This window comes from Schistocerca cancellata, chromosome 11 (assembly GCF_023864275.1).
Source record: "Schistocerca cancellata isolate TAMUIC-IGC-003103 chromosome 11, iqSchCanc2.1, whole genome shotgun sequence".
NCBI classification, from domain to species: domain Eukaryota; kingdom Metazoa; phylum Arthropoda; class Insecta; order Orthoptera; family Acrididae; genus Schistocerca; species Schistocerca cancellata.
In genome coordinates this window covers 39,709,957-39,727,113 of record NC_064636.1, presented here as the reverse complement: position 1 = coordinate 39,727,113, position 17,157 = coordinate 39,709,957, and the positions used below count along the sequence as shown (strand labels likewise).

Here is a 17,157-nt window from a genome sequence, read left to right as displayed (position 1 = left end):
GAAAATATTTCGAGTAGATTCCCCACCATGTTATAGTTCTGGGTGGAGATTTTAATTTGCTGGATATAGACTGGGAGACTCAAACGTTCATAACGGGTGGCAGGGACAAACAATCCAGTGAAATTTTTTTAAGTGCTTTATCTGAAAACTACCTTGCGCAGTTAAACAGAGAACGACTCGTGGCGATAACATATTACATCTTCTGGTGACAAACAGACCTGAACTATTTGAAACAGTTAACGCGGAACAGGGAATCGGCGATTATAAAGCGGTTACTGCATCGATGATTTCAGCCGTTAATAGAAATATTAAAAAAGGTAGGAAGATTTTTCTGTTTAGTAAAAGAGACAAAAAGCAGATTTCAGAGTATCTGACGCCTCAACACAAAATTTTTGTTTTAAGTACAGATCGTGTTGAGTATCAGTGGACAAAGTTCAAAACCATCGTACAATATGCGTTAGGTGAGTGTGTGCCAAGCAAGATAGTAAGAGATGGAAAAGAGCCACCGTGGTACAACAGAGTTAGAAAACTGCTGCGGAAGCAAAGGGAACTTCACAGCAAACATAAACATAGCCAACGCCTTGCAGACAAACAAAAATTACGCGAAGCGAAATGTAATGTGAGGAGGGCCATGCGAGAGGTGTTCAATGAATTCGAATGTAAAGTTCTATGTACTGACTTGGCAGAAAATCCTAAGAAATTTTGGTCTTATGTCAAAGCGGTAGGGTGGCGGTAGGGTGGATCAAAACAAAATGTCCAGACACTGACCAAAATGGTACTGAAACAGAGGATGACAGACTAAAGGCCCAAATACTAAATGTCTTTTTCCAAAGCTGTTTCACAGAGGAAGACTGCACTGTAGTTCCTTCTCTAGATTGTCATACAGATGACAAAATGGTACATATCGAAATAGACGACAGAGGGATAGAGAAACAATTAAAATGGCTCAAAAGAGGAAAGGCTGCTAGACCTGATGGGATACCAGTTCGATTTTACACAGAGTACGCGAAGGAACTTGCCCCCCTTCTTGCAGCGGTGTACCGTAGGTCTCTAGAAAAGCGTAGCGCTCCAAAGGATTGGAAAAGGGCACAGGTCATCTCTGTTTTCAAGAAGGGATTGTGCAGAACTGTAGACTTACATCTCTAACGTCGATCAGTTGTAGAATTTTGGAACACATATTGAGTTAGAGTGCAATGACTTTTCTGGAAACTAGAAATCTACTCTGCAGGAATCAGCATGGGTTTCAAAAAAGATGATCGTGTGAAGCCCAGCTCGCGCTATTTGTCCACGAGACTAAGAGGGCCATAGACACGGGTTCCCAGGTAGATGCCGTGTTTCTCGCCTTCCGTAAGGCGTTCGATACAGTTCCCCATAGTCGTTTAATGAACAAAGTGAGAGCATATGGACTATTCCGTAGAAATACTGGAACACGTGAGGCAATACTGACCTTACGACTTATCTTAGAAGAAAGATTAAGGAAAGGCAAACCTACGTTTCTAGCATTTGTAGACTTAGAGAAAGCTTTTGACAATGTTGACTGGAACACTCTATTTCAAATTCTAAAGGTGGCAGGGGTAAAATACAGGGAGCGAAAGGCTATTTACAATTTGTATAGAAACCAGATGGCAGTTATAAGAGTCGAGGGGCATGAAAGGGAAGCAGTGGTTGGGAAGGGAGTAAGACAGGGTTGTAGCCTCTCCCCGATGCTATTCAATCTGTATATTGAGCAAGCAGTAAAGGAAACAAAAGAAAAATTCGGAGTAGGTATTAAAATCCGTGGAGAAGAAATAAAAACGTTGAGGTTCGCCGATGATATTGTAATTCTGTCAGAGACAGCAAAGGACTTGGAAGAGCAGTTGAATGGAATGGATGGTGTCTTGAAGGGAGGATATAAGATGAACATCAACAAAAGCAAAACGAGGATAATGGAGGTAGTCGAATTAAGTCGGGTGATGTTGAGGGTATTAGATTAGGAAATGAGACGCTTAAAGTATTAAAGGAGTTTTGCTATTTGGGGAGCAAAATAACTGATGATGGTCGAAGTAGAGAGGACATAAAATGTAGACTGGCAATGACAAGGAAAGCGTTTCTGAAGAAGAGAAATTTGTTAACATCGAGTATAGATTTAAGTGTCAGGAAGTCGTTTCTGAAAGTATTTGTATGGAGTGTAGCCATGTATGGAAGTGAAACATGGATGATAAATAGTTTGGACAAGAAGAGAATAGAAGCTTTCGAAATGTGGTGCTACAGAAGAATGCTGAAGATTAGATGGGTAGATCACATCACTAATGAGGAAGTATTGAATAGGATTGGCACAACTTGAGTAGAAGAAGGGATCGGTTGGTAGGACATGTTCTGAGGCATCAAGGGATCACCAATTTAGTATTGGAGGGCAACATGGAGGGTAAAAATCGTAGAGGGAGACAAAGAGATGAATACACTAAGCAGATTCAGAAGGATGTAGGCTGCAGTAGGTACTGGGAGATGAAGAAGCTTGCACAGGATAGAGTAGCATGGAGAGCTGCATCAAACCAGTCTCAGGACTGAAGACCACAACAACAACAACATGGACTATCAGAACAATTGTGTGATTGGATTGAAGAGTTCCTAGATAACAGAACGCAGCATGTCATTCTCAATTGAGAGAAGGCTTCCAAAGTAAGAGTGATTTTTAGGTGTGCCGCAGGGGAGTGTCGTAGGACCGTTGCTATTCACAATATACATAAATGACCTGGTGGATGACATCGGAAGTTCACTGAGGCTTTTTGCGGATGATGCTGTGGTATATCGAGAGGTTGTAACAATGAAAAATTGCACTGAAATCAGGCAGGAGGTTCTGCAGCGAATTGACGCATGGTGCAGGGAATGGCAATTGAATCTCAATGTAGACAAGTGTAATGTGCTGCGAATACATAGAAAGAAAGATCCTTTATCATTTAGTTACAATATAGCAGGTCAGCAATTCCATAAATTATCTGGGAGTAGGCATTAAGAATGATTTAAAGTGGAATGACTATATAAAATTAATCGTCGGTAAAGCAGATGCCAGACTGAGATTCATTGGAAGGATCCTAAGGATATGCAATCCGAAAACAAAGGAAGTAGGCTACAGTATGCTTATTCGCCCACTGCAGTGTGGGATCCGTACCAGAGAGGGTTTATAGAAGAGATAGAGAAGATCCAACGGAGAGCAGCGCGCTTTGTTACAGGATCATTTAGTAATCGCAAAAGCGTTATGGAGATGATAGATAAACTCCAGTGGAAGACTTTGCAGGAGAGACGCTCAGTAGCTCGGTATGGGCTTTTGTCGAAGTTTCGAGAACATACCTTCAACGAAGAGTCGAGCAGTATATTGCTCCCTCCTACATATATCTTGCGAAGAGACTGTGAGGATAAAATCAGAGAGATTAGAGCCCACACAGAGGCATACTGACATTTCCACAAACAATAAGAGACTGGAATAGAAGAGAGAACCGATAGAGGTACTCGAGGTACCCTCTTCCACACACCGTCAGGTGGCTTGCGGAGTATGGATGTAGATGATCTAGTTGCTTGGTAACATTAACTAATTACTTGGTTGAACACTATTTGCCCTCGAGGTGATCATCTGTAGCCCTTGAACTATTATCAGAGGGCATTATAGGCAGAAAGACAGTACTATTCCATCTGCAGGTCCTTCAAAGCTTTCACAGATGGCTTCCGCAGTGTGTTTTCGGTGGTAGTATATGTTACATTATCTTTAAAATTAACTATGATGGAATGAGAGGGCACTGTTTTAAAGGCACTGGACTCATCTGGAAGGAGTGAATTTAAGTCCCTGTTTGGCTGTTTATGTTGATCACTGGTGACAAATGTTTGAGACAGTTTATTTATAAGGCCTTCAGTCGATCTCTTGCTCCCAAATGGGATTCTCGTGAGGATGTGCTCTCTGACGATTTTGTCATTGTTGTGACATTAAAAACTCATTTCCATCTGTTAACAATGGCATTGTAGGTGCTTTGTGTAATAAATCAGTGACTCATTTGCTTGTATTGTTACTTGTGTTCTTCAAAATTTGGGAATGATCTAGAAAAATTTGCATAATATTTTGGTTCTCTGTTTGGACAGTGTTATTTCATTTCATAGGATTATATGTCTGTAGGATTGACTGTCATGAGAAATTATGCGCGTAAGCCAGAAGAACAGAATAAATTTTCATTTGGCAATGGAGGGATTAAAACTATGTGCCACAGTGGGACTCCACCCAGAACCTGTGCCTTTTGTGCGAAAATGCTGTTTCTGACTGAGCTAGTGAGGTATTGACTCATTAACAGCTCTCAAAGCTGTGACAGTTTTAATCTACCGGGAAGTTTCAAATTGTTGCATATTCCACTGCACATTTTGGACGCAGTCCCTTAGGTTGTAGCTAAGCCATTGCTATACAGTATGCTTTCTTCCAGGAGCGCTAGTACCGTCAGGCAGGTATGCCTCACAACTTCTGTGAAACTAGGGAGGTAGATGATGTTCCAGTGGAGATATAGTTGTGAGGGCGTGTTGCAAAATGCAAAGGTGCTGTATTCAAGTCTCAGTCTGGCACACAGGTTTAATCTGCCAGGAAGTTTCAAGCAATCAGATGAAGGTCAGCATGTAGAAATGGCTGAGATAGTGACAAGTAGTAGATGCTGATGTAGGTTGGTGGAAGTCAGTAATATTCCTTTGTCATCGAGTTTTGTCTTGCTTACTTACATCTGTGCCTATGTTTCTAGGAACCTAGACACGTTCTCTTACTTCAGTGTTGTTGGCTCCCACATTGCTGCTGCAGTCATCAGCTGAACAGTACATGCTTGACAGTTCTGCCCTTCATCTCACTGTAATTTTTTGTTTTTGAATTTTTTGTAATCTTTTGAGTGGTGAAGGTGGTCAAGGAAGTTTGTTAGTGAGACGTGTGACTGAAATGTCATGTAGAGTTTCTGTGTGAGGGTAATATCTGTTCTACACAAGTCTACAAGTCTAGTGCAATATTAATCTTTTTGTCTTTGTTATTGTTTCTTGAAGTTGCCTCGAAAGTGCCAATAAGTGCCAATATGTTTTTAACCTTAGTATGCCACTGCAGTTTACTACATTACTTATTGTGTTCTAGCTGTTGCCTGCAGATGTGCTTGCATATCACCAGCACCATCACTGCCCAATAAACGAGCAAGCGCCGCATCACACTCTTCGGGGTCGATTTCTTTTTCTTGCTTTTAGGGATTGATTTTTTTTTTAAGTAGCATACGTTCGTCCTCAGCGTTCAAGCTGTCTCCAAACCAAACGTCATCCAGATCTTCAACTTTTGTACTCCTGTCTTCCTCAGTTGCATGTAATATTATGCTATATTGATAATTTTTATTTTTTGGATTGTCTGACTACTACTGAATCAAACACAATTTTCATGCCATACGCATTTCGCCTTTATTCTCTGCAAGGAATCTACAGTGGCCTGGAATATGTACATATTTTTTACTATTTAGTTTACATTTTGGGGCAATGTGCCTATGGGTTATAAACTGTTCTGGTGGTTGCCAGAATGAGATTTTCACTCTGTAGTGGGGTGTGCACTGATAAGAAAATTCCTGGCAGATTAAAACTGTGTGCCAGACTGAGACTCGAACTCGGGACCTTTGCTTTTCGTGGGCAAGTGCTCAGCCATCTGAACTACCCAAGCATGACTCACGCCCCATCCTCACAGCTTCACTTCTGCAAGTACCTCGTTTGGAAGGTAGGAGACGAGGTACTGGCAGAAGTGAAGCTGTGAGCACGGGGTGCGAGTCGTGCTTGGGTAGCTCAGTTGGTAGAGCACTTGCCCGCGAAAGGCAAAGGTCCCGAGTTCGAGTCTCGGTTTGGCACACAGTTTTAATCTGCCAGGAAGTTTCAGTTCTGGTGGTTGGTTTTTGTTATGACGTAATAATATTTTAAATTCTACTTACAGGTTGAGCATACAATTTTCTACATATTACATTTCTATTCCATTTTTGGTGTTGATCCTTTTCTTATAATTGCCACTTTGGGTTTTTTCCACATTTCATAGCACTAGGAACTGAACACCTAAAGATCGGGATGCAAGGTTTTGCTTTGTGTTGCCAATTGTCGGATGTTGTTACCAAAGATTGAATGTTATTGTCAACTTTTGAGCGTAATTTTTGAAGTATTTGTGATCTGATTGCATACACACATTCAATCGTTGGCAATAACATCTGGCATTTGGCAACACAAACCAAAACATTGCACCAAAAGAAGTGTTCAATTCCTAGTGCTGTGAAATCTGGAAAAAAAACCAAAGTGGCAATTATAAGAAGAGGAACAGCACCAACAATGGAACAGAAACGTAATATGTAGAAAATCATCTGTGGAACCTGTAAGTAGAATTTAAAATATTAATAATCATAGCAAAAACAACCACCAGAACTGTTTATAACCTATAGGTACATTGTCCCAGAATGTAAACTAAATAGTAAAAAATATGTACATATTCCAGGCCACTGAAGATGCCTTGCAGAGAACAAAGGCAAAACGCGTATGGCATGAAAATGGTTTCATTAAGATGTAGTCAGACGGTCCAAAAAGTAAAAATTATCAATATACCGTAATTTTCATCAAAATCACTTCACCACTTTAGTTACAAAAGTTTAATCAATAAAGATACTTTTTCATTTAATATTATTAGTATGGAAGTATGAATTAAACACCTGGACAATTAAACGAGGGCTATCCACAAAGAACATTACGTTTCGGAATTAAAAATAAATAAAGTATTGGAATTTTTTTTATTATACAGATGAAAGCCACACTTAAATACTACTTTTCTACATAGTTGCCATTTAAATTAAGGCACTTGCCATAGCGATGGATGAGCTCGGAAATTCCGTGGTCGTCGCATCTGCAGTGACGAGCAGTCCCCCTCTAAATATACTCAGGGTCTCACTGATGCCTTCACTGGCTGTAATTATCCTCCCATCCTTGTACAAAAACAAATCTGCCCTGCCTTATCTTTCCAGTCTCCCACCACCTCCCAAACTCCCACAGTCCGGCCACTGAGGAGCGTTCCCCTCGTAACTCAGTACCGTACGGGACTGGAGCGACTGAATTACATTCTCTGCCAGGGTTTTGATTGCCTCTCATCGTGCCTTGAAATGAGAAATGTCCTGCCCACTATCCTTCCCACCCCTCCTACTGTGGTATTCCGCCGTCCTCCGACCCTACACAATGTACTCGTCCATCCTTAAATGAGCCCTGCTCCCAATCCCTTACCTCATGGGCCATACCCCTGTAATAGACCAAGATGCAAGACCTGTCCCATACATCCTCCTACCACCACCTACTCCAGTCCGGTCACTAACTAAGGCAGGGCTACCTGTGAAACCAGTCATGTGATCTACAAGCTAAGCTGCAACCACTGTGCTGCATTCTATGTAGGCACGACAACCGACAATCTGTCTGTCCGCGCGAACGGCAACCGACAAACTGTGGCCGAAAAATAAGTGGACCACCCTGTAGCTGAACGCGCTGCCGAACGTGATATCCCTCATCTCAGTGACTGCTTCACAGCCTGTGCCATACGGATCCTTTCCACCAACACCAGCTTTTCTGAATTTCACAGGTGGGAACTTTCCCTGCAATACATCCTACGTTCCCGTAACCCTCCTGGCCTCGACCTTTGTCAGTCACTGTCCTCACCCATCCAGCCCCCTCCCTGTTCCCATTCCAGCACTACACAGCCGTCATTTCACTACCACACCCAGTCTTTTAATTTCTTTTATTTTTATTTCTCTCCTTTCCGCTACTTACCCCCTCTCCTCCCTCCGCATCTTCTCTCCTGCCCTCTGTCTAAACTGCAACACTTCACTGTCCCCCACTCCCCCCATAGTATCCCTCCCCCTCCCCACCCCAGCCTCCTCCTTACCCCCACCCAGTCTCCACTCCCATCATGCACTGGTGCTGCTGCTCGCAGTGTAGTTTCAGCTCTCTGAGACTGCAGACGCGTGTGCAGGTTGCGCTTGCATGAGTGTGCGTGTGTGTATGTGTGCGTACTGCTGACAAAGGCCTTAATGGCCGAAAGCTATGATTGTGTGAATCTTTTTATTGTGCCTATCGCGGCTCAGCATCTCTGCTGTACGGTGAGTAGCAACTTTCCTTCTCTCGTATTGTTACATTCCATCCTGGATTTTCTGTTGTTTGACATGCTTATGTATAATGTTTGTATGCAAGTACGGATTAAACACATTTAGGATTGTGTTAGCTTTGTATTTGTTATGTTGAATCAAACAATAAAAGTCTTTTCACAAATATGATAAAGCTCAAAAATTGAAGAGTAAATAGTTTGTCCAAAGAGTGCTTGTTGTTCCATATTTTGCATTATATGCTTCAAGTCAGTAAATATCTTGTACTACACGTGTTCTAATGTAGCCTTTATTCTTCCTCAGCATTCCAGCTATCTCCGTGCCAAATTTCATCCCACTCGGTTCAGCGGTTTAGTTGTGAAGCGTGACAGTGTTACTTTCGCATTTGTAACATCAGTAATAATTACACCTGCCATATCGCCAGTGTAGAGAATTGTGCTAATTGTGGTGTATTTTGCAGGACTTCACCTGTGAAGCAGACTTCACCTGTGAACCAGACACAGAACATGGCAGCAAGGCTGACAGAGGCAGCTAAATGTGGCAGAGTGGACGAGCTGCAGAACCTGCTGGCCGAAGGTGCACCAGTTGATGCGAGAGATACCAGTGGGTTCACAGCCCTGCACCTGGCAGTGATGAAAGCTGGTGAAAGTAAGTTCATAGTCTCAGATGTGGGACTGCACACTGTCAAGTGTCTGCTGAATGCGGGGGCAAATGTCAATGCGGAAGACTTGAACAAGCAGACACCTCTGCACCTGGCTGCTTATCGAGGTGATTTGAAGATCCTGTGGGTGCTGCTAACGTCGCCAGTGCAGTTAAATGCCCGCGATCGTTGGGGGAAAACGCCACTCCACTGGGCTGCCGCCACCACAAACAAAGAAGCGACGAGGATGCTGCTGCTTTCCGGAGCAGACAAGGAGGCGAGCGATAGCGAATGTCTTACCCCGGAAGATGTGGCGAGCTCGTTCACTAAAAAATTATTCAGTGTGTATTGAATGTTGTGTCAATAAGCTTTCTGCTTTTGTACCTCTTAAGTTTTGTGAAAATGAGTAATTTAAGTCTACTTTTCCAGTTGTATCAAAGAAAGCTTTCTAATAAAATATTTTGCAGGATTTCTACTCCATTGACTGCCTTCCGGGGGGTAGCTGCTATTAATGTAGTGATGAAATTACAATGAGATGAATACCCCTAGCTGCATACAGGTGTCACTACATGTCGACGGGGACAGTTGAAAATGCGTGGCCCGACCTGGACTCGAACCCGGGATCTCGTGCTTACGTCATAACTCAAAGTGCATTTGAAACAACACAACTAAAATGTTTGCGGGAAAAAGTCATTTTGGAACGGTGTAATGGTCATTGCATACATTCACATTTTGCTTAGTAAAACAAAAAAAATTTTTTATTAAAGTAGTACTTTTCCAAATTTTAACAATTTGACACATTTGTCCTAGTCGGCTAATATCATTAACATTCTGTAAATGCTATTACCCGAGGGGGGTGTTGTAACGGAACATATTAAAGGCTTTACTGTACTGAAGTATGCAATACCCTCCAAATTCAACCAGTTTAACGAGTATTTATGATTATAGAAAAGTTATTGTGTATGCTGACAATGATTGCGTAACATGTCTCCATAAACAGTCAACCCATTAAATTATACTGAATAACTAACCCACACAAAAGTTAATATCACTTGATCACTGATACAGCAAATGTCATCATGTAAAAACACTGAGTTCATCTTAAATAATTAATATGAAGTACGAAAAATAGTGTACAACTTAGGTATTTTGGATCTCCTTAAATAAAAATCACCCAGTGAAACCTATTTGTTCACTAGGAGCGATTTCACTTAGTATTCACGAAATCAATCCTGTTTTAGACGAAAACCAATGTATTTCATAATAATTCATGTTAATTACTTATTTATGCAAATTAGAGAAGTAAATTGACAAACTTCTAGAAAACGGACTTTTTGTAACAAAGAATTATTCTGTCAAGTCAACAAATCTGTCTGTCTCATTTTAATAACATGTTAAATTATGTCACTCGATGCAAATTAATAACTTTTCTGCACAAATTATGATAACAGATGTACATGTGACTTGTAAACTATATCTCTTTTTAGTAGTTCTTTGACAAGGTTATAAATACGAGCAGCAAGAAGGGTCGAAAGGCAGTCGAAATGTCACTTTGGTACAGTGTGTTAGTGTGTTATTGTTTGAGGTGGATAAACAATGCAAAGAACATGTAAAGGAAGTTGTGTTGTGTCATAGTCTTTGGTGGACAGTGGAATTAAGATGGCCACCAGAGTAATAAATATTTGAAGTTTACATATTTGTTGGTTTTGTTCATTCTTTATCATCAAAAGCACATCAAAAAAAAAACACACGGGACCTCATGTTTTTAACCCTAGACAACCAGATTTAGAGCCAACATCAACATCGAGACACAGCAGCGATCCAGCAAGCAGCAGTGATTACTACAATGCATTTTAATGGCGCCAACCTAACATCAAGTGCTAACAAGCTCCGTAAATGGGAGTGAAATAGTGCGACAATATCTACGACCAGGCGACCATTACAAAATTTGCATAAATAAGTAATTAACATGAATTATTAAGAAATACATTGGTTTTCGTCTAAAACAGGATTGATTTCGTGAATACTAAGTGAAACCGCTCCTAGTGAACAAATGGGTTTCACTGGGTGATTTTTATTTAAGGAGATCCAAAATACCTAAGTTGTACACTATTTTTCGTACTTCATATTAATTATTTAAGATGAACTCAGTGTTTTTACATGATGACATTTGCTGTATCAGTGATCAAGTGATATTAACTTTTGTGTGGGTTAGTTATTCAGTATAATTTAATGGGTTGACTGTTTATGGAGACATGTTACGCAATCATTGTTAACATACACAATAACTTTTATATAATCATAAATACTCGTTAAACTGGTTGAATTTGGAGGGTATCGCATACTTCGGTACAGTAAAGCCTTTAATATGTTCCGTTACAATACCCCCCTCGGGGGTTGTGCAAGACGCATCATTTTGTGACTATTGTGTTCTTAGGCATAAGATTTGTGTACAATTTTCTACAGTTAATCCGATGTTCACCAAGTGTGATGTTTGTGTTATGTTGTGACCAATTTAAGTGTCCAATTTTAGTATTAATATGTTCTTGTACTGTCTTGACTATGCGTCTCAATGGGAGACAAGTTTTTTAAATATTTCCTTTTTTTTGCAAGTGCATATTATATTCATACATGTGACTTCTCTAGTGTTTGTGTTTATATATCATGTCCATACTTATATTTATGTTCTCTGTTTTCCATTTCTTTTATGTGGCTCTAAAAGAGCAGACAGTTGCAATATTTTCCTATGGACATATGACCTGTCCATCTATGTAATATATTTATGTTCCTTCTATTATCTTGATTAATCTGTGACTCAATGAGAACTGACTTTGAAATAATTTACATATATTTTTGATATATCTTAAAATCGCATGTGATATATTTGTGTCTGTTTTTAATCATTTTCCATGTGGCTCACTGGGAGCAAAGATTAACATTTTTTTGTCATATATTACTAATTATTTTTATTATGCTATCATACTGAATGACATAACACAAAGTGCATTTGAAACAACACAACTAAAATATTTGCGGGCAAAAGTCATTTTGTAACGGTCATTGCATACATTCACATTATGCATAGTAAAACAAAAAAAAAAAAAAAAAAAAAAATTTATTGAAGTAGTACTTTTCCAAATTTTAACCATTTGACACATTTGTCCTAGTCGGCTAATATCATTAACATTCTGTAAATGATATTACCCGAGGGGGGTATTGAAACGGAACATATTAAAGGCTTTACTGTACCGAAGTATGCGATACCCTCCAAATTCAACCAGTTTAACGAGTATTTATGATTATAGAAAAGTTATTGTGTATGTTAACAATGATTGCGTAACATGTCTCCATAAACAGTCAACCCATTAAATTATACTGAATAACTAACCCACACAAAAGTTAATATCACTTGATCACTGATACAGCAAATGTCATCATGTAAAAACACTGAGTTCATCTTAAATAATTAATATGAAGTACGAAAAATAGTGTACAACTTAGGTATTTTGGATCTCCTTAAATAAAAATCACCCAGTGAAACCTATTTGTTCACTAGGAGCGGTTTCACTTAGTATTCACGAAATCAATCCTGTTTTAGACGAAAACCAATGTATTTCTTAATAATTCATGTTAATTACTTATTTATGCAAATTAGAGAAGTCAATTGACAAACTTCTAGAAAACGGACTTTTTGTAACAAAGAATTATTCTGTCAAGTCAACAAATCTGTCTGTCATTTTAATAACATGTTAAATTATGTCACTCGATGCAAATTAATAACTTTTCTGCACAAATTATGATAACAGATGTTCATGTGACTTGTAAACTATATCACTTTTTAGTAGTTCTTTGACAATGTTATAAATACGAGCAGCAAGAAGGGTCGAGAAGCAGTCGGAATGTCACTTTGGTACAGTGTGTTAGTGTGTTATTGTTTGAGGTGGATAAACAATGCAAAGAACATGTAAAGGAAGTTGTGTTGTGTCATAGTCTTTGGTGGACAGTGGAATTAAGATGGCCACCAGAGAAATAAATATTTGAAGTTTACATATTTGTTGGTTTCGTTCATTCTTTATCATCAAAAGCACATAAAAAACACGGAACCTCATGTTTTTAACCCTAGACAACCAGATTTAGAGCCAGCATCAACATCGAGACACAGCAGCGATCCAGCAAGCAGCAGTGATTACTACAATGCATTGTAATGGCACCAACCTAACATCAAGTGCTAACAAGCCCCATAAATGGGAGTGAAATAGTGTGATTATAGCAATTAGCAATATTTACGACCAGGCGACCATTACAAAAGTGGCTCATGGAAAAAGTGGGGGCTCGTCCGGGATCTTTAAGTGCATCGATGATAATAGTGCAGCGATAAATTTCGTAAGTGCTTAGCATTCCAAAAAAAAAAAAAAGTTTATTTGTGCAGTGTGGCAACAGTGAAAATATGTCAAAAATAAATAAAGTGTGTTTGTGCGACTACCAAAAACCAGCATCACACCGCTCGGAAGATTAACGTCTGGATAATGTCAACGGAATTCATCAATCAAGACCTCAGCTTCAATAAAACCGAATAGAAGTGAAGAAACCAACAGGAACACCGATCACGACATCATAGCATAAAGCAAGGTATTTTGTTGTTGTTGTCATTTAAAATAATTAATAGTTAACATGTCTCTACCTGAGAGTGATGAGATCGTAGGAAATGTAAAAATTGAACCAGGGGATGGTGAACAATTAAACTTAACAGAGTGGCTAGCAGGGTTTGCAACTCAAATAAGCTCACAACTTAAACAATCCAGTGAAGAAATAAGTGTGAAACTGAAAGAAAACACAGATAGACTGGATAAGTTAAGTTTCAATTTTGATGTATTAAGTACTCATCTCAATGAGAAGTGTGAGGAAATTAAAACTACCCTCAGTAAGGACACTAGAGAACAGTTGATACACTTCAGAAAAGAATTTCAAGTTAAAGTTGAAAGTTTAAATGAAAACATACAAGCTAACACAGACAGCATTGCTGTCATCTACAACAGAGTAGATACTGAAGTTGAAAGATTAGATCAGAGAATAGACAAAACTTCAGAAAACCTTAAACAAGAATACAACCTGTATACCACTAATGTAGATACAAAAGCAGAAAATATGCACACTAAATGTACACAATTGGAGGACGCATTGATGTCCAAACAAACGATTTACAATCAAAATACAATGTATGGGCACATCCAAGTGAAATGCTTTCCTGGTGAAAATCTGCACCCTATTGACTTTATTCACCAATGTAAGGATATGTTTGTGGTAGGAATGTCAGATAACATAAAAATCAAGTTAGTAAAACGGTTTCTAGAAGGGGAGGCCCTATCCTGGGCAAATGAGAATAATGATTCTTGGAATACTTTTGAAGAGTTTGAAGCTAAATTTATTTGCAAATTTTGGTCACAATCCATACAAGCCAGATTAAAGTCAGAATTTCTAAATGGACCAGTGTATAGAGGGAAAGTAGGGGGAATGCAAAAATTTTGCAGAGATCAATTGAAAAAGCTTGCTCACTTGAATAACTCTTTTGATATTATGACACAAATTGATGTTTTAAAAAGAAGGTTACCAGAGAGAGTGCAGTGGGAATTGGTCCATGGACCAGACGATTCAATGGAAGAGTTCCTGAAATTTGTAGATAGATTAGATAGGGTCTTGGAAAGAGAAAATAACCAAAGTTTTGGCTCTGGCAACAACCAGTATGGGGGGTGGAACAGGAATGTAAATAGAGATTATTATGGGAGGAGAGACTTTGAAAATTCTGGAAATAATGCTCCAAATAGGGGAGATAGGAGATATGAAAATGATTTCAGAAACAATACACAGGAGGGAGGATGGAGGAGAGATAACAGGAATGATAGAAGTAGGTATTGGGGAAGAGAACAAGATAGAAGCGGGTTTGCTGAAACTAGTGAACAAAACGACAACTACAAACGGACAGACCGAGGGAACCAGCCGGGAAACGGTGGACAGTCCCACTAGATGTCCGTAGTTTTGGGGCTAGACAATATTATGATAGGACAACACATAACCGAAACTGGAAAAGGAGAGGATACAATGTAAAGAGTAAGTACCATGAAAACACTGATGTTGTTAGAATGAATAAATTAGAATTTAATAAAAGGTTTTGGGATACTATGAGTAAAAGTGATACAGTTAATAAAAACAGTGTTCAAGCACAGGTAGTTAGTGAAAGTGCAGAAGTTGAAGGTATTGCAGAGTTCCATAGTTGGGCTGAAAAAGATACTGGTGTTAATATCAAGTCAGGCACACCACAAATAGAATCTATTTTGGGGGGTTTATTTGATAAGGAGGGGGATGACGAAGTGTTTAATGGAGCCAAAGACTCAATTGCTGAGATTCAGATACATAGGGGGGAAACTGAAGATGGGGTTGTTGCGAAGGAGGAGGAAGAAGTAACAGAGGGACATTTAAATAATGATCCTAAATCAAGTGATGTTATTGATGAGAGTGTGGAGGAAGAAATAAAAGTATTTGTAGAATTGAAAAGTGATGATGAGGTAAAGGTAAGTGGTGTGACAAACATGGGTCATAATGAGGTTAATGTAAGTGAAATGCAGACTAGGGAATGTGTATCTGAGGACAAGCTATTGCCTATTGGGAACTATGAAACACTAATCTATGAGAATGGTAATAATAATAATATTAAAGAAAATATAAAGGGATGGAATGTAAATGTGTGTTTTCAAGAGAAAGGGGAAAAGTTTTTAGAAGTTTTGTGGAACAACTATGGAAACTGTATAAACAAAGATGCCTTTTGGAAAGAATTAGCAAAGGTAAGTGCAACCTTGTATCCTACATGGTGGACAAGAATCCGTAGTGGACTTTATAAAAAGGGGGTGAAAACAGTCGTTTGTTAAGTGACAACACAGTGTTAAAAGGAACAGGTGAAAACAAAGGTTTATGTTTAATTCTCAATGCTTTGCGAACAGAGAGGGGTGTGTCTAAGTGTAGGAAAGAGACATTAGACTTAGGAACTAAAGAAATTGAAAATGATCTATTGTTTGAAAATACTGAAATAGACAAAGATGTTGAGCTAGGTTGTCCATATGTTAAAGTAAACATTGACATTTGTACATTTGAAATAAAAGAAAGCCCACATCCTAATGCGTATAAACTTATCTTTCCCAGATCAAGAAGGTTATTTGGATTAAGAAACATCACTGAATTGAAACCATATAAACATGGTTAAGCACATTTCCCTGTTTGAATACAGTTACTTACCCGTTTTCCATAAAGCATGTTATCAGCAGTCGGAATGTCACTTTGGTACAGTGTGTTAGTGTGTTATTGTTTGAGGTGGATAAACAATGCAAAGAACGTGTAAAGGAAGTTGTGTTGTCATAGTCTTTGGTGGACAGTGGAATTAAGATGGCCACCAGAGAAATAAATATTTGAAGTTTACATATTTGTTGGTTTCGTTCATTCTTTATCATCAAAAGCACATAAAAAACACGGGACCTCATGTTTTTAGCCCTAGACAACCAGATTTAGAGCCAGCATTAACATCGAGACACAGCAGCGATCCAGCAAGCAGCAGTGATTACTACAATGCATTTTAATGGCGCCAACCTAACATCAAGTGCTAACAAGCTCTGTAAATGGGAGTGAAATAGTGCGATTATAGCAATTAGCAATATCTACTACCAGGCGACCATTACAAAAGTGCACTATTTGTAATGGTCGCCTGGTCGTAGATATTGCTAATTGCTATAATCGCACTATTTCACTCCCATTTACGGAGCTTGTTAGCACTTGATGTTAGGTTGGCGCCATTACAATGCATTGTAGTAATCACTGCTGCTTGCTGGATCCCTGCTGTGTCTCGATGTTGATGCTGGCTCTAAATCTGGTTGTCTAGGGTTAAAAACATGAGGTCCCGTGTTTTTTATGTGCTTTTGATGATAAAGAATGAACGAAACCAACAAATATGTAAACTTCAAATATTTATTTCTCTGGTGGCCATCTTAATTCCACTGTCCACCAAAGACTATGACACAATACAACTTCCTTTACATGTTCTTTGGATTGTTTATCCACCTCAAACAATAACACACTAACACACTGTACCAAAGTGACATTCCGACTGCCTCTCGACCCTTCTTGCTGCTCGTATTTATAACTTTGTCAAAGAGGCTACTCTGTTGTAGATGACAGCAATGCTGTCTGTGTTAGCTTGTATGTTTTCATTTAAACTTTCAACTTTAACTTGAAATTCTTTTCTGAAGTGTATCAACTGTTCTCTAGTGTCCTTACTGAGGGTAGTTTTAATTTCCTCACACTTCTCATTGAGATGAGTACTTAATACATCAAAATTGAAAC

General features: G+C 39.0%; 1 protein-coding gene across 4 annotated transcripts in view; it reads left to right on the top strand.

Moving 5' to 3' along the window:
- The window catches only part of LOC126108528 (poly [ADP-ribose] polymerase tankyrase-like), a 32,105-nt gene extending 20,216 nt beyond the window's left edge, over nt 1-11,889 (top strand). For all 4 annotated transcript variants that reach the window (XM_049913806.1, XM_049913805.1, XM_049913804.1 and 1 more), the window contains exon 3: nt 8,596-11,889. In XM_049913806.1, coding sequence (XP_049769763.1) covers nt 8,596-9,127 — 532 coding nt within the window. In that variant the 3' untranslated portion in view covers nt 9,128-11,889. The remainder of the gene's footprint in view (nt 1-8,595) is intronic.
- Nucleotides 11,890-17,157: the final 5,268 nt, after the last annotated feature.